Raw genomic sequence first — 21,400 nt, 5'->3', positions numbered from 1 at the left:
AGATTTAAACCCAACCTGACTGAAGTGAGCAGACAGGTCATTCTATTGGTTTTTTGCACCTTTTTAACCCAATAATTGTAATTTATATTTTCACAAAGCTTCTTGTTTCTCTGGAAGTTTCCACCAAAATGTGTCAAAAGTCATTCAGTCCTTTAAATTCCTGAATCGTCACTTTCAACATTTTCTTTTGAAAACGCTGTTTGTTGCCATCAGAACTGTCTCTTTGCTTTCTTCATCTTTTCCCTGATTGATTGTTGAAAAGCTGCTGTTCTCTCCTGTGCTCAACGACAGAACCCCCGGACCCGGTCAGACCTCGGATGGCATGACCCCCCAGGCCGGCGGGGCAGTGACCCCGCGAGGGCTGGGTACGCCAGGACTGACTCCGGGGCGCACGCCGCTGAGAGATAAGCTGAACATCAATACAGATGAGCAGGCGACGGATCCCACGTTCGCCAAACACACGGTAACAAGTCTGGAAATGCACAAAAATTCAGAAAAACGTTTCTGCATCAACACGGTTCCACATTTTTGTGTGACAGCAAAAGGAAAGCTTGCAGCAGCTCAGGCAGGGTCTGATGTCACTTCCTGCTCCGAAAAACGACTTTGAGATCGTTCTTCCGGAAAACGCAGAGAAAGAGCTTGAAGAAATGGAGGCGGAGACTGGATTTGTGGAAGACTCGGCGGACATTGAAGCGCGAAAGCAGGTGAGCGTCCCCGGACGTGGCATGTGTTTGCAGGACTCTGACACAGACTCACGCCCTGCTTGATCTGCCATCAGGCTCAGCGAGACGCCCAGAGAGAGAAGGAGCTGAAGCTGCGGCACACGCCCGTTCAGAGGAACCTGCCGAGGCCGTCAGAGGTTGGTCGGAGAAACGCCGCCGGGCGCGCTCCTTTCTGACCGCCGTGCATCACGGAGGACCTTTTTCTGTGGGCGCAGGTCAACGAGTCCGTCCTCCGGCCCGCCTCCATGGAGCCGCCGTCTGACCTACAGATGGCTGAGGAACTGGTCAAACAGGAAATGATCACCATGCTGCATTACGACTGCCTCCATCATCCGACGGCTAACGCAACAAACCCTCTGCAGCGCGGCAAAGCCAAAGGCCCCGCCTCCACCTCAAACAACGCTTCACACATTGCTTACCTGGAAGCACACACCTACAAGCCTGTCAGCCCCGAGGACATGGAACAGGTAAGGAGCAGCAGAAGCTGAGGAGAGCATGCCTGTTACCATGGTTACATGTGATATTTGTCCAGGCGAAGGCCATCCTGGCGGCAGAAATGGAGGTGGTGAAGGCTGGAATGGGTCATGGCGACCTCAGCTTGGAGGCCTACAGCCAGGTGTGGGAGGAATGCTACGGACAGGTGAGGTCCTCTCCCGCAGTGTACGGTTGATCATGCAGTGTGCCTAAGCGACTGAACTGGTGACACGCCCCTCCCCCGCACAGGTGTTGTACCTGCCGGCTCAGAACAGGTACACCAGAGCCAACCTGGCCTCCAAGAAGGATCGCATAGAAAGCCTGGAGAAGAAGCTGGAGGTGAGGAAGTCTCCACACAGACGGAAGTGCTGTTGGCTTTTGCCTCATGTTTCCATCTGTCCAGGTGAACCGCAGTCACATGACGGCAGACGCTCGCAGAGCCGCTAAACTGGAGAAGAAACTGAAAATCCTGCTGGGGGGGTTTCAGTCCAGAGCGCTTGGGCTCCTCAAGCAGCACAATGAATTATGGGAGCAGGTGAGGGAACAGGCTGCTGTTAAGCGTTTTCTTCACATTCTGTTGTAGAGCAGTGGTCCTCAACCTCTTTCAGACCACAGACTGCTTTAATGTCAAACAATATTTCCACAGACTGGTCTGTACCACTACTACTTTGTTGGCTTTAGGGTTTCAGCTGCTGTAAATGATGGAGCTTCAGGCATCATGTTCTCATGTTGTGCTCTTAATGTCCACCAGGTGGAGCAGGCAGCAACTGAACTGCAGACGTTTGCTCAGCTGAAGAAGCAGGAGGACACAGCCATTCCCAGGAGACAAGCGGTAACAGGAAACATTCTGAGGAAAACTGCACCAAGATTTCCACATTTTCTTTCATTTCGCACATGTATGAACAATGAATGATTTCAGACCGTCTGCTCTTTTGTTGAGGTTTGTTTCTCTGAGCTTTGGCTGGGCTGCAGGATTAGCAGAACTGAGGAGGTGGTTTGTGTTGCAGGCTCTGCGGGAGGATGTGGAGCGGCAGATGGAGAGGGAGAAAGAGCTGCAGCAGAGGTACGGCGAGCTGCTGATGGAGAGGGAGGCTCTGCTCAACACCTCCCAGAAGTTCTGATGATGTCATCAGCTCACGACCTGCCACCACCTTTGCACACAGTGTCGATGTGATCATCATAGAGCGCAGCTTCTTGTCTGTGTTTGGTCTCAGTCTGAGCTTTGAGCATGTCTAATGATTCTTGTTTCTCTATTGGTGACCAATAAAGTTTCTTTTCAACCAGATCTGCTAAGAGTTTTTATTAAACAAAGAAAAATCCAAAAAGATGCAGGTGTTGAAGTCAGCAGGTGAGGAAAGCCATCCCATTCCTCCTGTAGGCGCTCTACAAAAGAAAAGCTGTTCAGTCGGGGAGATTTCCAGCAAACTGATGTGCAAACGTACTGTGTGTCTGTAGCTGTATCTCCTGATGGCCTCTCGGATGTGACAGGGCTGGATAGCGCCGCTGGGGGGCTCCACTGAGACGGGGGCACTCTGAAACAGACACACAGATCAGAGGCAGATCCAAAGACAACACAGACACTAGAAACATACCTTTTTGCGTTTCCTTTGCCGTGCTCGGGTGTCTATGCTGCCGTTGCCTTGCAGGAGGGGCTTTGAAGAGTGCAGGGATCCTGGGGTGGAGGGGGGCGTGGCCTCAGGGGAGTCGGGATCCTTCTTCACCTGGAAAGATGAGGATTACTAGCTGAAAGTATGGCCCAAGGCATCCAGGTGTGTGTGCGTGTGTGTGTACCTCAGCATGTGTGTGTACCTCAGTGTGTGTGCTAACCTGTTTTTGTGTGTGTACCTCAGCATGTATGAGGATGACGATATGTAACTCAGTGTGTGTGTACCTTAGCGTGTGTGTGTACCTCAGTGTGTGTACTAACCTGTTTTTGTGTGTGTACCTCAGCGTGTGTGAGGATGACGATATGTAACTCAGTGTGTGTGTGTACCTTGGCATGTGTGTTAACCTGTTTTTGTGTGTGTTTCTCAGAATGTGTGTGTTAACCTGTTTTTGTGTTTACCTCAGCATGTGTGTTAACCTGTTTTTGTGTGTGTTTCTCAGAATGTGTGTGTTTAACCTGTTTTTGTGTATGTACCTCAGCGTGTGTTAACCTGTTTGTGTGTTTACCTCAGCGTGTGTTAACCTGTTTTTGTGTGGGTACCTCAGCGTATGTGTGTACCTCAGTGTGTGTGTACCTCAGCGTGTGTGTGTTTAACCTGTTTTTGTGTGTACCTCAGCGTGTGTGTTTAACCTGTTTTTGTGTGTTTCTCAGAATGTGTGTGTTTAACCTGTTTTTGTGTGTGTACCTCAGAGTGTGTGTTAACCTGTTTGTGTGTGTGTACCTCAGTGTGTGTGTACCTCAACATGTGTGTGCTAACCTGGGCGTGTGTACCTCAGCATGTGTGTGTACCTCAGTGTGTGTGCTAACCTGTTTTTGTGTGTGTACCTCAGCGTGTGTGTTAACCTGTTTTTCTGTGTGTTTCTGAGAATGTGTGTGTTTAACCTGTTTTTGTGTGTGTACCTCAGTGCGTGTGTGTTTAACCTGTTCTTGTGTGTGTGCCTCAGCGTGTTTTAACCTGTTTTTGTGTGTGTACCTCAGCATGTGTGTTAACCTGTTTTTGTGTGTGTGTGTGTACCTCAGCGTGTGTGTGCTAACCTGTGTGTGTGTACCTCAGTGTGTGTGCTAACCTGTTTTTGTGTGTTTACCTCAGCATGTGTGTTTACCTGTTTGTGTGTGTGTGTACCTCAGCGTGTGTGTGCTAACCTGTGTGTGTGTACCTCAGTGTGTGTGCTAACCTGTTTTTGTGTGTTTACCTCAGCATGTGTGTTTAACCTGTTTGTGTGTGTGTACCCCAGCGTGTGTGTTAACCTTTTTTGTGTGTACCCCAGCGTGTGTGTTAACCTGTTTTTGTGTGTGTACCCCAGCGTGTGTGTTAACCTGTTTGTGTGTGTGTACCTCAGCGTGTGTGTTAACCTGTTTTTGTGTGTGTACCCCAGCGTGTGTGTTAACCTTTTTTGTGTGTGTACCCCAGCGTGTGTGTTAACCTGTTTTTGTGTGTGTACCCCAGCGTGTGTGTTAACCTGTTTTTGTGTGTGTACCTCAGCGTGTGTGCTGTAGTGGATATAGCTGGCAGAGATCACATGACTGACAGGATTGGTCTTGCATGTCATTTCTTGCTTCACCAAAAGAGACAAATCCACAATCTGAGGAAAGACAGACATCAATCCGCCGTATGTAAGAAGTCGCACAATTCGGTGGTTTGCACAGCAGCTGTTTGTTCCCCGGTGGATAAACAGGTTTGTTGGTTCCACTTACATTCAATTCTCCAAGTGGAAATGACTGACAGATCAATAACAATCACAGCTTTAATGACATATCTAGTTAAGACAATTATAACTCTGAAAAAAAGCAAACCGGTGGATCACATGACTGCAGGGCTGCTATCTCTCTCCACTGTTTACCCATAAATCTGAGTTGTGTCGCTGAATGAATGGATGGATGGCTCAGCAGGCTGACCATAGTTTCTACCACTTCTGCTTACATCCAGGGAAAAGTGTCATGGTGTTACCTGTGCGACCGTCTCATAAGCCAGGTATGAGAGCACCTCCATGGCGATGCTGTTGGGCTTCAGTTCCAGGCTGCTGCAGTCCAGCCAGTCTCGAAACTTTGAGGCTTTCTTAGCTGAGGTCATTACATTGGAGAAGCAGGTCAGCGGCGCCTTCTTCACCTCAGTCAGAATTCTTTATTGACGAGTCTCACCAAAGCTGAGCTGACGGCTCTCACAGAAATCGGTGTACTGAGCCGGGTCCATGTTCCGAGTCTGACGCTCCAGACGCTGAAGGTACAACGCCACAATTAGAACTACTGAGCCTATAAGCCATGCCAGAAACCTGCAGCATGTGACCCCTGACCTCCATCCTCTCCTGTTTGACCGGGTCTGTTTCTTGCCGCTCCGCTAAAGACAGCAGCTCTCCGGTTTGATCCATCCATGCCAGGAAGTCGTGGGCCAAACGCTGCCTCCTCTGGTTACTGCCGACAGCTGCAGGTCCTGAACTCCAACCAAGCACACACATGCATGGAGGCTTTGTCCTCAGGTGCTGTTTGTACCAAGAGGTTTCTGCATACCTGCATCTTGCAGCAATTCTTCTTCTTCTAAACTTTTCAGCAGCTTGGACTTGTAATCTCGAAACTGAAGATATTTCAGCAATCGAGCCATTTTTCTCTGAACAAGAGAAACCAAAAAATGATAAAGAGGGGGGCGCAGCCCCACATTTCTGGGTGGGGTCCTGTACCTTGTCTCTCCTCATGAGAAACAGGATGTCCTCAGCTGAAATGACCCTGGACCCCCGGAGTGTCGCCCCCTCACACGCCTGATGAAGCTGACAGAACCACACAAACAAAGGGTTTTTTTCAGGTCAAGAAAACAAAAACTCTGAAATCAGTCAGCAAATAAAACAGGGAAGAACCGTGAGATTTGCATATGAAAAAACGAATATTTGCACAGGTTTAAACATGCAAAAAAGTCTGCGGTTCAGCGAGGAACGCTCTGGAAAATCTGCTGCCACGGTCTGATAGAGCGAACAGTGAGAACCAGAGGTAAAAACTGTCCCAGGAGGAGACGGGAAATCCTCCCAGAATGCATCCCAGATCAGGAGAAGAGAGACGACAAGAAACCCAACTTCTTTAAACGGTAAAACTCACAACTAACAGGACAAAAACTATACAACATGAAGGCAAAACTTAAAACTGAGCCAGGCAGGTCCGGGACTCCAGCTCCATCCCAACCTCCAGCAGGTCCCGCTGAGACCCTGACCAGGAGGGGGGGGCTCCCATAGAAGTTGCCAGCAGCCCCTGAGCACATGGAAATGTTCAGAAGCTGAACCCCGAACTGTTTTGGAGGGGATGGAGGACACCCACAGGACACATGAAATCCTGTTCTGGCGGTGAGCCTGAACCCCATCATGAGCACAGACCATGCTGCTGTTGTCCACTCAGGCATGTGTTCTGCAGCCATGACCCTGTGATCACTCACTAACATGGAAATAGCTGCGTCTCCATCACACATGCACAAAAAACATAATCAAAATTCTGGAAATGCCGAAAACACACAATGACACTGTTTCCATTAAATCCTAATTATCCGAATAAACACATCAGTCATTCAGAAACACGGTGACGGATGTGAACACTGATTTACCATTATGTTATATTTATGATTGACAGCAGATACATTCCCATTTCTGCCACGGCGCTAGCGCTCATCATCATCTATCAAGAGGAAACGTCAACATCTAATTCAGGCCATGGAGCGGCGAGCTCCTTACATGTGGGAGGGGCTACAGATTTTGGGAAAAGCTGGTTGGTGATTTTACAGAGGAGCTGTGGATCCAACAATTCCACACGACACGCTCAACTTTTAATGAGCCGTGTGTCGCTGTCTGGTGGCGCCACTGTGCAGTAAGAAAAAGTAGGTAGTAGCCAGAAATGGAGCCCTGAGGGACACCAGTGGTCAGGAGGGCTGCAGCGGAGGAGAGACAGCAAAAAGTCTTTAGGTCAGGCCACTTTTTCTTTGTCAGGGGTTAAAGAAGAAACTTTCAGCTTTCATCTGAGGTTTTCCTCATTTCATAATCGTAAATGTATTTGTAATTTTATCTAAAAGTTGAGTGATTTCTTTGAACTTATCTAATTATTTCAATCATGATATCCTTTGTCTTTATCAATTTACAGGGATTTATTTAATAAAAATCTTTTTTACATTTGTTATAAACCGTTTTAATCCATGAAAATAAACCACAGGTGCTGGAAAAACGAAATATTCATTCATTCAATTTATTTAAATTCATATTTGAGAAGTATGTTTGCTTTTTACGTTTTTTTCTTTCATTTGCAGTGAATCATTGTGAAAACTGCAGCAGGTTACCATGGTAATGAGCTGCGTGTGCACAATATCCTCCACCAGTGCAGCCGTGTCGTGCTGGGGCCGGCGAGCGTCGCCCAGAGCAAACCTGGAAGACAGCAGAGGTCAGTTTGTGCTGATAGGTCATCATCTGGTGACCAAACCTTCATCATCAGCTTCATGGAGGCGTTCATTTACTCAGTGACATTCTGGCACAAATGCTGCACTGATCATTTAGAGGCAAAGATTTGGCTGTTGGATTAGGCAAACGTCTCCTTCAGTCTCAAAGCCCGTCTTCTCAATGCTTCCGTAGGTGTGTGTGTTTGTGGCTGTGTGAATGCCATGTGATGGACTCACAAACCATAAAGGCTGTGGCCACCTTCACCCAAAAGCAGCTGGGATAGGCTCCAGCAACCCTGTGACCCCGACCAAGAACAAGCAGGTCCGGAACACGGATGGATGGCTTTAAAGAGTGTATAGTGAGTGCGTTTATTGTGTGGATGTGTTGTATATGTGTTTAATGTGTGTGTGCAATGTCTGTTCAATATGTGGTTGTACGAAAAGTAATGTGTGTGATGTGTTTTATAAGTAATATGTGTGTGTGTGATATGTAGTGTGTCTACCGTGTGTGTGTATTTGCATGTCATTTGTGTGTAAAATGTTTGTAATTTCTGTTTGTGTGATTTATATAGTGTGCAATCTTTTTTTGGAGTAATATGGAGTGTGTGTGTGTATCATTTTTTCCAGTGTGATATGGTGTGTGTGTATCATTTGTTGGTGTGTGTGTGTATCATTTGTTTGTGTCATTTGTTGGTGTGTGTATCTTTTGTTGGTGTGTGTATGTCATTTGTTGGTGTGTGTGTGTGTGTCATTTGTTGGTGTGTGTGTGTCATTTGTTGGTGTGATATGGTGTGTGTGTCATTTGTTGGTGTGTGTATCATTTGTTGGTGTGTGTGTATCATTTTTTGGTGTGTGTGTGTCATTTGTTGGTGTGTGTGTCATTTGTCGGGTTGTGTGTGTCATTTGTTGGTGTGTGTGTGTGTCATTTGTTGGTGTGTTTATCAGTTGTTGGTGTGTGTGTATCATTTGTTGGTGTGTGTGTCATTTGTTGGTGTGTGTATCATTTGTTGGTGTGTGTGTGTATCATTTGTTGGTGTGTGTGTCATTTGTTGGTGTGTGTGTGTGTCATTTGTTGGTGTGTGTGTGTATCATTTGTTGGTGTGTGTGTATCATTTGTTGGTGTGTTTATCAGTTATTGGTGTGTGTGTATCATTTGTTGGTGTGTGTGTGTATCATTTGTTGGTGTGTGTGTGTCATTTGTTGGTGTGTGTGTTTATCATTTGTTGGTGTGTGTGTTTATCATTTGTTGGTGTGTGTGTGTCATTTGTTGGTCTGTGTGTGTATCATTTGTTGGTGTGTGTGTATCATTTGTTGGTGTGTGTGTGTATCATTTGTTGGTGTGTGTGTCATTTGTTGGTGTGTGTGTTTATCATTTGTTGGTGTGTGTGTCATTTGTTGGTGTGTGTGTCATTTGTTGGTGTGTGTGTCATTTGTTGGTGTGTGTGTTTATCATTTGTTCGTGTGTGTATCTTTTGTTGGTGTGTGTGTTTATCATTTGTTGGTGTGTGTGTCATTTGTTGGTGTGTGTGTCATTTGTTGGTGTGTGTGTGTCATTTGTTGGTGTGTGTGTGTCATTTGTTGGTGTGTGTGTGTCATTTGTTGGTGTGTGTGTTTATCATTTGTTGGTGTGTGTGTTTATCATTTGTTGGTGTGTGTGTTTATCATTTGTTGGTGTGTGTGTTTATCATTTGTTGGTGTGTGTATCTTTTGTTGGTGTGTGTGTATCATTTCGCGAAGGGGGGTCTAAGGGCAGGGATGCCAGTATAGCTTAGTCAGTTTGTTAGTTCATTTTAGTATTTTTCTATTGAACTCTTTGTATTCGTGATCATTCTGATTTCATGTTTTACTTCGAAGCCCATCAAGACGACTGTTGTTGTGATTTTGGGCTATACAAATAAAATTGAATTGAATTGAATTTGTTGGTGTGTGTGTGTCATTTGTTGGTCTGTGTGTGTCATTTGTTGGTCTGTGTGTGTCTATCATTTGTTGGTGTGTGTGTCATTTGTTGGTGTGTGTGTCATTTGTTGGTGTGTGTGTCATTTGTTGGTGTGTGTATCTTTTGTTGGTGTGTGTGTTTATCATTTGTTGGTGTGTGTGTTTATCATTTGCTTGGTGTGTGTGTCATTTGCTTGGTGTGTGTGTCATTTGTTGGTGTGTGTGTCATTTGTTGGTGTGTGTGTGTCATTTGTTGGTGTGTGTGTGTCATTTGTTGGTGTGTGTGTTTATCATTTGTTGGTGTGTGTGTGTCATTTGTTGGTCTGTGTGTGTCATTTGTTGGTCTGTGTGTGTATCATTTGTTGGTGTGTGTGTGTGTCATTTGTTGGTGTGTGTGTGTCATTTGTTGGTGTGTGTGTGTCATTTGTTGGTGTGTGTGTCATTTGTTGGTGTGTGTATCTTGTGTGTGGTGTGTGTGTTTATCATTTGTTGGTGTGTGTATCTTTTGTTGGTGTGTGTGTTTATCATTTGTTGGTGTGTGTGTCATTTGTTGGTGTGTGTGTTTATCATTTGTTGGTGTGTGTGTTTGTCATTTGTTGGTGTGTGTGTTTATCATTTGTTGGTGTGTGTATCTTTTGTTGGTGTGTGTGTTTATCATTTGTTGGTGTGTGTGTTAATTTGTTGGTGTGTGTGTCATTTGTTGGGGTGTGTGTGTCATTTGTTGGTGTGTGTGTTTATCATTTGTTGGTGTGTGTGTGTCATTTGTTGGTGTGTGTGTCTATCATTTGTTGGTGTGTGTGTCATTTGTTGGTGTGTGTGTCATTTGTTGGTGTGTGTGTTTATCATTTGTTGGTGTGTGTGTGTCATTTGTTGGTGTGTGTGTCATTTGTTGGTGTGTGTGTTTATCATTTGTTGGTGTGTGTGTTTATCATTTGTTGGTGTGTGTATCTTTTGTTGGTGTGTGTGTTTATCATTTGTTGGTGTGTGTGTCATTTGTTGGTGTGTGTGTTTATCATTTGTTGGTGTGTGTGTGTCATTTGTTGGTGTGTGTGTTTATCATTTGTTGGTGTGTGTGTCATTTGTTGGTGTGTGTCATTTGTTGGTGTGTGTGTTTATCATTTGTTGGTGTGTGTGTGTCATTTGTTGGTGTGTGTGTCATTTGTTGGTGTGTGTGTCATTTGTTGGTGTGTGTGTCATTTGTTGGTGTGTGTGTTTATCATTTGTTGGTGTGTTTGTTTGTCATTTGTTGGTGTGTGTGTTTATCATTTGTTGGTGTGTGTATCTTTTGTTGGTGTGTGTGTTTATCATTTGTTGGTGTGTGTGTTAATTTGTTGGTGTGTGTGTCATTTGTTGGGGTGTGTGTGTCATTTGTTGGTGTGTGTGTTTATCATTTGTTGGTGTGTGTGTGTCATTTGTTGGTGTGTGTGTTTATCATTTGTTGGTGTGTGTATCTTTTGTTGGTGTGTGTGTTTATCATTTGTTGGTGTGTGTGTCATTTGTTGGTGTGTGTCATTTGTTGGTGTGTGTGTTTATCATTTGTTGGTGTGTGTGTGTCATTTGTTGGTGTGTGTGTTTATCATTTGTTGGTGTGTGTGTGTCATTTGTTGGTCTGTGTGTGTATCATTTGTTGGTGTGTGTGTATCATTTGTTGGTGTGTGTGTGTGTCATTTGTTGGTGTGTGTGTTTATCATTTGTTGGTGTGTGTGTCATTTGTTGGGGTGTGTGTGTCATTTGTTGGTGTGTGTGTTTATCATTTGTTGGTGTGTGTGTGTCATTTGTTGGTGTGTGTGTTTATCATTTGTTGGTGTGTGTATCTTTTGTTGGTGTGTGTGTTTATCATTTGTTGGTGTGTGTGTCATTTGTTGGTGTGTGTCATTTGTTGGTGTGTGTGTTTATCATTTGTTGGTGTGTGTGTGTCATTTGTTGGTGTGTGTGTCATTTGTTGGTGTGTGTGTTTATCATTTGTTGGTGTGTGTGTGTCATTTGTTGGTGTGTGTGTTTATCATTTGTTGGTGTGTGTGTGTCATTTGTTGGTCTGTGTGTGTATCATTTGTTGGTGTGTGTGTGTCATTTGTTGGTGTGTGTGTGTGTCATTTGTTGGTGTGTGTGTCATTTGTTGGTGTGTGTGTTTATCATTTGTTGGTGTGTGTATCTTGTGTGTGGTGTGTGTGTGTATCTTTTGTTGGTGTGTGTGTTTATCATTTGTTGGTGTGTGTATCTTTTGTTGGTGTGTGTGTTTATCATTTGTTGGTGTGTGTGTCATTTGTTGGTGTGTGTGTTTATCATTTGTTGGTGTGTGTGTCATTTGTTGGTGTGTGTGTTTATCATTTGTTGGTGTGTGTATCTTTTGTTGGTGTGTGTGTTTATCATTTGTTGGTCTGTGTGTCTATCATTTGTTGGTGTGTGTGTCATTTGTTGGTGTGTGTGTCATTTGTTGGTGTGTGTGTGTCATTTGTTGGTGTGTGTGTTTATCATTTGTTGGTGTGTGTGTTTATCATTTGTTGGTGTGTGTGTTTATCATTTGTTGGTGTGTGTGTTTATCATTTGTTGGTGTGTGTGTTTATCATTTGTTGGTGTGTGTGTTTATCATTTGTTGGTGTGTGTGTTTATCATTTGTTGGTGTGTGTGTTTATCATTTGTTGGTGTGTGTGTTTATCATTTGTTGGTGTGTGTGTTTATCATTTGTTGGTGTGTGTGTTTATCATTTGTTGGTGTGTGTATCTTTTGTTGGTGTGATATGGTGCGATCATGAACTAACTATTGATAAGAACAGTAAAGTGTCCATGCCGTTGGTTTGCTCGTCTTGGGTGGGGGTAGGGGTCTAACCCCGTCAGCTTGTCCTGGATCTCTCATAGTGTCCCCCCTCCCACATGTGACCAAGGAAAACTGGGAAAATTGTGTCCCTTTCCCAGACAGACTTAGCAGAAATGCTAGATTTCTTTGAAAGGGTTGAGTTCACGGTTCCCCGCCGTCAGAAGCCGTTTGCATACACATTCACATTAAAGACCAATCAGGTGACGGCCTTTGTAGGTCTTCAAATGAACACAAAGTTTGCACATGTGGGCTTGGTCTCTGAGGTGGGGGGCCACTCTGGCTTCGGCCACAGTTTGGTCAAAACTGGATTTGCATCCAGTCAGACCACTTCCACAGTGGCACTCAGAGCTGAAGCCACATCCTGCAGCTCTTCCTCTCCCTCATCTTCTCTCATTCTTCTGTGCTGTTCAAACACCGGACCGCCGCACCTCTTCTGCGCTGGGATTGGTTGTCTGCAGCGGTGGGAGCGGCTCTGGTTTGAGGTTGCGGGCGGGCGGGACAGTCCCAGCACAGGAGGCAGCTTCAGGCTGGTTTCAGGTTTTGGGGTTTACTCTGGTTTGGTTCTCTCTGACCGCTGACATCGACTCTGCAGGTGAGTGCGTGCGTGCACGCCGACTTTCACCAGCAGCTTGGAAAATCTGACTGAAGGAGGATTTTATTTACAGAAGAGCAAATTCAGCAGAAACTCATTTGATGAAGACTAAACTTTGTAAAAGTTGCTTCTATTTATCAAAATGTTGGGACCTGAGAAGAGAGGAAGAGATGTTTGAAAACCTTTCAGTCTGTAGAGCTAAACTCTGAAAACTAATGCAGAGTCATGATTGACTTTGTTGAAGGATGTTTAGGATTCTGCTTTGCAGTATGCAATAACTAACTAACTGACCAACTAACTAGTCCATCAGCTGTGTTTCAGTAAACCTGATCAATGCTGAATTGTCTAAAAATTAGGGATGTAAGGATTCATTCTAACAACGATTCCATTCATGTCCTAATTATCTGATCACTGATGTTTTCCAAACATTCTTAGAACATTCTAGACACTGGATGGTCACATGACTTTATTCAGAGTCTGTCCACACATTGTCTGAATGATGGACTGATGATGTCATCACATGTGTGTTGTTGCTGTGATGGTACTTTTTATGTTATAGTAAAATCAATCTACTGTACCTCAATCCAGATGGTATTTTCCAGAATTGATAATAATTGATTTATTTCATTTTGAAACTTTTTTATAATAGTATACATGGATTTGATTTACAGATCCTCAGACAGATCCATCTGGTTGGATCGTAGGAAAAGAAATGGAATCATTGATTTATTTGATTAAATGTTCCACCCCCACTAAAAATCAGATCAGCTTTACTCCATTTACAGAAAAATAACTGAAGATTATTTCTGTCTGTTCTTTCTTTCAGACTCAAAACTTCATCGGACCAATCATGGCTTCAAACAGTCTGTTCAGCAGCAGCAGCCCCACAATGCACTGGGGTAAGACTGTTAGTGTGTGTGTGTGTGTGTGTGTGTGTGTGTCTCACATCATGCTCTGCAGTTCTGGGATAAAGCTGTTCCTGGATGTTTGACGCTCTTTAGACGTGGAGCTGGCAGCCATGGTTCACAAACAGCTGCAAACAAAAACAGAAGGGTTTTTTTTTTTTTTTTTTTTTTAACTTGTCCTGTCCAACAGCTGGGCAAACAGATGAGAGCTGAAGGCCTCTTGTGTTGGACATATTTTACTTTAACAAGAGGGGTTATTAATCTTCAGACAAACCAAAGGTATGTCTGAATAAACCCCTTTTGGAATTGAGGCCAAACTTTATTGATTTCAAACATGTTTGAAAATCTTTGGTGTTGGACCGGACGGAAAAGGAAAGAAGGGAAGAAGAGAGAGGGACGCTAGAGAGAGGGGGGGAAGGAGGGTGATAGTAGGAGGGGAAGGGGGATAAGACCATGAAGCAGCATAAAGCAACAAGTTTACTGGTTGTTAATCACCATGGTAAGGCTCAAATGCAGTACAAAAAGGGCGGAGCCTGTCCACACACACACCCAAGTGTCAAACACACCTGCTAGCTGCAAAAATGTCCACCTGTCGACATGTACACAAAACAGATAGTGTTCACACGCATACTTATGCCTTAAAACCAACTAGTGTGAAACATTTCAGTCATTCAGTCACGCAAACCGCCAGTGCAAAGGTGAGCCAACACCCGTGCTCAGGTGAGTGCTCATGTTCTTCTAATATGGATGGTGGAACGTGTAAAGAAGGAGGGAGAGCGCCCAGCCATCCCCACCCCAAGACCCCCACCGCAGCAGCAGCGGCAGCCGGAATCCCCCCCACGCCACACGGAAACCGGCAGGGAACAACCGCCGCCCGGGCGACCAAGCCCGCCACCCAGGCCAGGGCCAGCAGGACCGCCGCAAGGCCCCCCAGAGCCAGAGAGCAGGGAGGCACGGAGGGAAAGAGAGCGCCGCCCCAGCCCAACCAGGAGAACAGCCCCCCCCGCCGCGCCGGGAGAACCCAACGCAGGGCCCCACCGGAGAGGGACGCCCACAGCCCCAGACGAGCACCCCACCACCACCCAGGAGTTCTGGGCATCCCCCCGCCCCAACCCCAGGTACGAGCCAGGACCCCCCAAGGGAGACCCGCTCCGCACTCCAGGCAGCCATCCGCCCGGCCCACGGTTGGTCCAGGGAGGAGCAAGGCAGGGGCCCGCCGCCCCCGCCCAGGAGGGGGGAACCAGGGGGAAAAAAGAGGGCCCACAAGGGGTGTTGTAAATATGGCCCGACCAGGCTCGGCCACAGTTGGAAATTTGGCGGGGCCCAGCGCTCAGGAGCAAGGACCAGAACCCACCCCCCAGGGACACCAACACCCCCGGCTCAGATGTAATGTGAACCCCCCCACCGCGCGGAGAGAGCACCGCCGGGCCCAGAAACAGAAGGTTTTGAAGCATCGACTGAATCCAAACCTTCTTAGCAGTTCAGAGTCCGTCAAAGTTTGGTTTTATTCTCTGTTCTGCATTAATGTTTGATCTGCTTTATAGTGACAGCAGCATGGATGTCTGTGAAGTTCTCCAAATACTGTTTCTGACAGCTCAACTTTATGTTAACACATTTTTAATCATGTTCGCTCCACCAACACAAACACACAACTGCAGGCCTCACGGGTCAACAACACACCTGGTGCAGGTAATCAGCAGCAGGATGCCAGTCCTGGAGGTCTGGAGGAGAGTGACACACCTGTTCCACAGGTGTGGAGCTGTTCTTCACCTGGCAGACCAAGTTTCTAATAGACAAGACAAGTTATAGATTTTTGTTTTGGGGGGGCGACTTGTACTTTTCTTAGTTGATCTTTTTCTGTCAAGCACCCCGAACAGAGGGAGGGGTAGGATACTTTCATAAACACACGCGCACAAAGGACCCTCGCGGGCGCGACCGCGGAACCCACCCCACTCCGGCGGGACAAACTCTTACTCAAAGGCGACGGCGGCCCGGAGAAGGAGGGGAGGAGGGGGGGGGGGCACCCGCAGACGACCCCCACGCATCGAAAAACTAACCTTCACCGAAGTTTCTCTGAAAATCCCGTCAACATCCACCGTTTGCAGTTCGCTTTCAACAATGCCTGCGCGGACTGATGACGTAGATGTCACATGGAGGGTGGAACTCTGGTAGATGTAGTTCTGTCAAATGACAAGCTAAAACGCCGGTTTTGTTTTAAAAGCAATGATCATAGTTTTTGTAATTAGTTATTTGGTTGATATTAGGCAACTACGGTTGCTGCTAAACACACAGAGCTTTGTTTGAAAATGACAGACAGTTTATTTCATTTCAATCTGAGCTTCATTATTACAATATTTTGCCTCAATTATGGCTTTTTTAATAGTAACTTAAAAATGGTCATTAAAGAAGTGATACAGTGAGAATTTAAACCACAATGTTTATTACAGATTAATGTTAATATTTAAACTAACAATTAAAAATGACTGTTAAAAATAATCTAATAGATTCAAAGTCAGACTTGGTGTTTTACTAATTTCCATAGACCTTTTATGATGTTGAAAATGTTCATATACTGTATTTTTTTGTGTTTGTTCATACTTGACAGATGTTTTTTTATTGCAGTAAGTTACCCGTAATATTGACAAATCATGTCTTTAATATGACGTCATAAAAAGAGGTGGGACAAAATATCAGTATAGCGAACTCAACTCAGGAGCGATTACCCTCTCTCCCTTAATCAGATTTTTAAAATAATACCATAGACGTCCACCAGAGGGCGCTTCTCAAGGGCATGATAGTAAAGTGTAGGGATTGCAATTGTTCAATTAAAAAAAAAAAAAAGTGTAGGGATGCTTGGTACCGGTGTGACGACATTAATTTTTACCGGGCCGATAAGTTTTTAACCTTAACAGCAGTGGTGGCTTTTCCTTCGGGCAATGTGGGCGTCCTTGCTGATATAGGGGAGTGTGGAACTCTGGTAGTGTGTGTGGAACTCCGGAGTACGGAGCCCGTGACCTGACATGGGTAAAAGAAAGAAAGAAAAAAAAACATTTGCCAGATTCATAATTTCTTCTTCTATGGTCGTACCGTAATTTGTCCGGACCAATCACTATCGTACACGTCATCAGATCAACGTACAGCCAATCAAATACCGTGACGTCATCATTAGTCACAGGCCCCCGAACACTTATTGCAGGCCGAACAGTTTTGGTGGCTACACCAAAGTTCAAACTCACTAGGTGCCAAATACGACCAAATTTACTGTTGGAGTAAAATTTAAGGAACTGCTCATGCTCTCACATTCTTCCGCTGACACGTGACAACAAAGGCACGAGGATGGCAGAGCGCCCCCCGCGGGAAAATACATCCAAAGTGCGTCTATACTTGTCCAAAGTAGCTGCAGACAGCAGGCTGACTCAAATGAAACAAAAGCGTGACTCGTAAGGCCGGGAACAGCGGTAACCAGTCCAAACCCCGCACTAAAATACACCAGACTCCAGTGGCGAGGTGCACAGCGTTTGACCTTCCAACAGAGACGTCCATCGTGTCAGCAGGTGTGTGTGCTAGAGGTACACACGTGGAGCACCTGACCAAAGTGATGTTTATCAAAGATAAGTGCAGGAAAATGCCAAAGAAATAAAGAGAAGTGACTGTAAAAGCAAGGATCATATGATATTAACAGGCTGAATGCCTATATTGTGCCTTGATTAATAATAAATTACCCAGCATGCAATGTAAAATTAATTGTAATACAACATTGTGCAAAATAAAAGCTTTTTAAAGAAACAGCCCCCCCCATTGCTGTCAGAAAAGGCAGTATGCTGATTTTCCTGCAGAAAAACTGTGTGAGAAGATAATTGTGAATTTTTATTTGCTCTTTATTGTTCTTTGAAGTGAGGCTATTTGATATATTCTGCATTTTAGTTCCTAGTTGGAGCTTTGTTTAATTGTTTCATTAAAGTGTATGTTATTATTACAAAAACAGTTCTTAGTATTTATTGATACATTTATTTTACTGTTGCAAAGGACGATAAACTAACATGTTGGGGGTAGTGGACACGAGTCAAAGACCAAACTGAGACGGATAGTTTGACTCTTTTTCCTCTTTCTCAGAGCCTGCTGGAAAAGGCCAAGTACTGCCATCCCCTGATTTTGGCCAACTGGACAGGCAGGAGGTCGGATCCGTCCTCCAACACAGTGCAGCACCACACAGAGGCTTAGTAGAAACAGACAGTCCCAACTTCCTGTGCAGCAGCCTTCCCCAGCACTGGAGGTGTAACAAGACGCTGCCGGGGGCCTTCACGGTAAGGAGGCCCCTGTCAGTTCCTCTGCTTTTTCCACTCCCAGCAGCTTCTGTTCTGTCTTTTAGGTCCAGCAGTTGACGGACATAAACTTCTCTTTCTCTAAAGGGAAAACCCTCTAAAGTTACAGTTTTTTTCAGGTAGTTGCCCTTGGCAATGACGTGCCAGACGGAGTGGTCGTCATAGTGATGGCGGGCAATGATGACAACTGCAGCGCTGAACTACGCAATGCCACAGCAACCATGAAACAAGGCTCCGCCCACTTCAACGACCTCCGCTTCATCGGCCGCAGCGGCAGAGGTACGAGCAGTTCTCACTTTGAGCTGTGCTGCAGCACACAGCATTCCTACAAGCCAACTGATTACGCGAGTCCCCGCCATCCATTTATGAAGACAGGTCTGACTGCAGGACACCGATTCAAAAAGCTGAAAACAGCTAAACTCTTTTCTTCTTCATCTCCTGTGTGTCTTTCCAGGGAAGAGCTTCTCTCTTTCCATAAATGTGCTGACCTCCCCTCCTCAGATCGCCACTCTTCATCGTGCCATCAAGGTCACTGTAGATGGACCTCGGCTGCCAAGACGTGAGCAAACATGGGTGAGAACGATGAAAGGATTCACTTCAGACACTTCTACCCTCATTGTCCTCTGTGGCTTCCAGGACAGAGACAGAAAGAGCTGAAGTCAGAGGGGTTCAGGCCTTCAAGCAGCAGAAGCTCCACCTTGTCAGGTATGAACAGAGCGCGTCACCTCTACCTGTGACCACCTTTCACCATCTCTAATGGTGATCCAAATGTCTGCCTGATACTAAAATGATCAAGTGGCATGATGGGAATCACTTCAAACTTCTAGTGAAAACCAGTCTCTGTAACTTCATGTGTCACAAAAGCCGCTAATAGAGCAGCATGTGTGGAAAGCAAAGTAGGTTTTTTTCCATTCAGTATTCATATCATCCCTCTTTCCAAAGTCTTCATTCCAGCTTTTGAACATAATTGTTTTTTTTCTGTAAAGACAGTCCCAGAAGTTCATTCCCAACAGTTATTAAACAACACGGAGCCATGTGTCCCAACAGTCTGTCACAGCCTTACAGGGGGCATTGAGTTACATGACGTCTGGTCGAGTTGGGGGCTTTACATCTAATCCCCCTGCCCAGATCTGGTGAAATTCAGCTTTCTGGCTTCCTCTGACACTCTAAAATGACACTTAGTAGGTGAAGAGGTGATCCAAAATGGTCCCTTAGGTGTGAACATGAGTGTGTGGTTGTGCGTCTCCATGTGGCCAAGTGCTGGACTGAAGACCCGTCCAGGATGAACCCCACTGTCAGGGACTGGGACAGGCACAAGCGCCATGGTGACCACGAATGGGTGGTTCAGAAAAAAGATAAAAGGCTTTCTGATAGGTTTATCCCTGCTTCCCTCCCCCACTTTTCTCTAACTAACAGTATTACACCGTCTGACATGAAAAAGCATGAAGGGTTGCCAATCAATAAAACATGCTGAACATCTGCAAATAGCAACCAAGACCAAGAGATTCACTCACCACATTTAAGAGTTTACCATTCAAATCTCTGATGGACCCCTTGACATCAGATTTTATTTCCAGCTATAAACAATCATTTCTAATGTTTGTCTTTTATGTAGATGCTAAATAAAGGTAACTTTGGAGCCAAAGTGGTTTGATGCAAATTTGCATCAATAAAGAATTGAAACGTAGGAATTTATAGCTGTTTTCTTCCTAAATGATTGATTTTTAGTGAAAGAGAATCACATTTTTCCCTCTTGTACTATCGTAGATGACCCCCCCCCCTTCCATTGACGTGTTCTCCCTACCATGACAAAGGTGAATAAAGGTGGAAAGATTTCATGTAATCCATGGACACCAGTGAAGATCACAAATCATTGAAGAAAAAAGGTTCAGAGCTCTGTCTAGTGGGTCTAGATGACCCAACTCCCAATAGTAAAGTGCCTAGGATAGCACAAGAGTTAAAAAGGTTTTCCTGTGAGGTAAGTCCAGTGATTAGCTAAAGCAGAAAACCAAGATCTCAACACTTCTCTAAAATGGGAAATGTCTGTAGGTAAAGGTAAATTACTCAAACGTTTCTTCTATTGAAAGCTTTGAAACTTCTCACAGACTCCGCTTCTCCCTCTCTCCTCAGACTGCAGATCCCTCTCTTCCCTCTGGACAAATGAAATGCCTCTTCTGAGTCACATGACCTCTCTGCCATCATCCTTCACTACGTCTCCCAGAATCCATCACCTGCCCCCCCTGACTTACTGTGCTCCCCCTCCTCCGTACAGTTCCTGCATGACCTCTCCTCCTTCTGCTCCTCCTCCTGTGAGCCACTGCTCCTCCTTCCAGCCGTGCCGCTTCTTCTATGGGTCCAACCAGAACCAGAAGACGGACCAGAACTCATCGCTACAAGGTGCAGCCGAGGACTGCAGATCTGCGTCTGTTTTAACCAACTACATAGATGGGACATTTTTTTCAGTTAGAGGGGAGGAGCTTGTCTGGAGACCCTATTGATACGACCCCACCCCACCCCCACCCCCAGATGACATTGCAATGGGTCTTTAACTCATAGATGTTTACTCACATATACTGTCATAGCAGTCATTTTGTGTCAATGTTTTCACTGATGTTCCAAAAGTCCGCCATGTTGGATGCATGAACCCACAGGAAATGAACCAAACCTTCCAAAAAAAAAGTCCTATTTTAAAACAAACAAAGCAACAGTGCGCTGAGAGCTTGTTGCCCTGGTTACGCCTTTCCTCCCTTTGATTGGACTGACCATTTAAAGGCCCCTCTTTCCCTCCCTGCACCGCGCGAACTCAGACACACACACACTCCTCCCACAACACTCGTTAGCCCAAGCTTTAAGCAGAAACACTAACAGTGTCATTCTTTTTACACTACAAAAACTATTTGAACTGCTGAATGGCAGCCAAATGTGGTCATTTTTATTTTTTTTAAATTAGTTAACAAATTGACAAGACAATTTTTGGATGCAAAAAAACTTGTGATTTTGCCCTTGAGACGATAAAACTCATTTTTTGGTTTTTGATTGGCCGGTGTTTTTGTAGGCATGACTGCATGTCTTGCTAGCAAAAGCAGTGAAGGTAAAAGGGGTGTGTGGATGTTTTTTTTATTTGACAAACGTGCAAAACGTTTGAGGTAAAATAATCTTTTCATGTAGTACAATCCCAGATATTCAGAATGATACAGTTTCAGATAAAAGGAACTTCTCCAGCTCTATCTGACTTGATCAAATCAGTGATGCCCTCCAAGCCACAGAATCTCAGGTTTCCACCAGACGTTTCTTTTGCAAGTCTTTAATCTTTAAATGATATCTTTTTTGAACGGCCTTTTCTTAAACATTCCAGAGTAAACTGTTTCCACATATGTGATAACATATTACCTTTGGCACACTAAGGAAAAAATTATTGATGAAATATGAGTTATTTTCATAAACTCTTTTCATGCCTGGAAGTAAGATAACTCGATCTCTGAGGCTCCGCCTTTCACTCATTGTGGGTGCCGCCCATTTCCAGACGTCAACCTAGAGGCGGACCCGGCAGCGTGTCTGTGTTTCTTCTAGGGCT

The 21,400-nt window shown here is 45.1% G+C and overlaps 3 protein-coding genes across 5 annotated transcripts in view; 2 read left to right on the top strand and 1 right to left on the bottom strand.

Moving 5' to 3' along the window:
* cdc5l (cell division cycle 5 like) overlaps positions 1-2,481 on the top strand; it is a 9,214-nt gene extending 6,733 nt beyond the window's left edge. Inside the window, exons 11-19 of the mRNA XM_004084669.4 lie at positions 292-463; positions 540-704; positions 779-859; positions 938-1,189; positions 1,255-1,362; positions 1,446-1,535; positions 1,600-1,731; positions 1,948-2,028; positions 2,204-2,481. Of these exons, the coding sequence (XP_004084717.1) occupies positions 292-463; positions 540-704; positions 779-859; positions 938-1,189; positions 1,255-1,362; positions 1,446-1,535; positions 1,600-1,731; positions 1,948-2,028; positions 2,204-2,317 (1,195 nt within the window). The 3' untranslated portion in view covers positions 2,318-2,481. The remainder of the gene's footprint in view (positions 1-291; positions 464-539; positions 705-778; positions 860-937; positions 1,190-1,254; positions 1,363-1,445; positions 1,536-1,599; positions 1,732-1,947; positions 2,029-2,203) is intronic.
* supt3h (SPT3 homolog, SAGA and STAGA complex component) lies at positions 2,482-15,649 on the bottom strand. Of its 3 annotated transcripts, none has more exons than XM_023963067.1 (13): positions 15,562-15,641; positions 15,185-15,290; positions 13,546-13,632; positions 7,163-7,247; positions 5,535-5,621; positions 5,368-5,464; positions 5,154-5,290; positions 5,002-5,077; positions 4,811-4,923; positions 4,341-4,445; positions 2,789-2,917; positions 2,639-2,728; positions 2,482-2,579 (listed from the first exon to the last, which is right to left on the bottom strand). In XM_023963067.1, the coding sequence occupies exons 3-13, from the start codon at positions 13,617-13,619 to the stop codon at positions 2,538-2,540; spliced, it is 1,035 nt and encodes a 344-aa protein (XP_023818835.1). In that variant the 5' UTR covers positions 13,620-13,632; positions 15,185-15,290; positions 15,562-15,641; the 3' UTR covers positions 2,482-2,537. The 3 variants fall into 3 exon arrangements, with proteins under 3 accessions (XP_023818835.1, XP_023818836.1, XP_023818837.1); XM_023963068.1 differs by lacking the exon at positions 15,562-15,641 and adding an exon at positions 15,479-15,501; XM_023963069.1 differs by lacking the exon at positions 15,185-15,290 and having other exon boundaries at positions 15,562-15,649.
* Positions 15,591-21,400, top strand: LOC101167336 (runt-related transcription factor 2-like). The gene is made up of 6 exons (XM_023963070.1): positions 15,591-15,672; positions 17,618-17,808; positions 17,946-18,105; positions 18,281-18,385; positions 18,463-18,531; positions 19,957-21,400. Exons 1-6 carry the CDS (start codon positions 15,648-15,650, stop codon positions 20,322-20,324), a joined length of 918 nt encoding a protein of 305 aa, XP_023818838.1. The 5' UTR covers positions 15,591-15,647; the 3' UTR covers positions 20,325-21,400.

Source organism: Oryzias latipes, chromosome 15, assembly GCF_002234675.1.
Source record: "Oryzias latipes chromosome 15, ASM223467v1".
Classification (NCBI taxonomy): domain Eukaryota; kingdom Metazoa; phylum Chordata; class Actinopteri; order Beloniformes; family Adrianichthyidae; genus Oryzias; species Oryzias latipes.
This window is presented reverse-complemented; position numbering and strand designations above follow the sequence as displayed.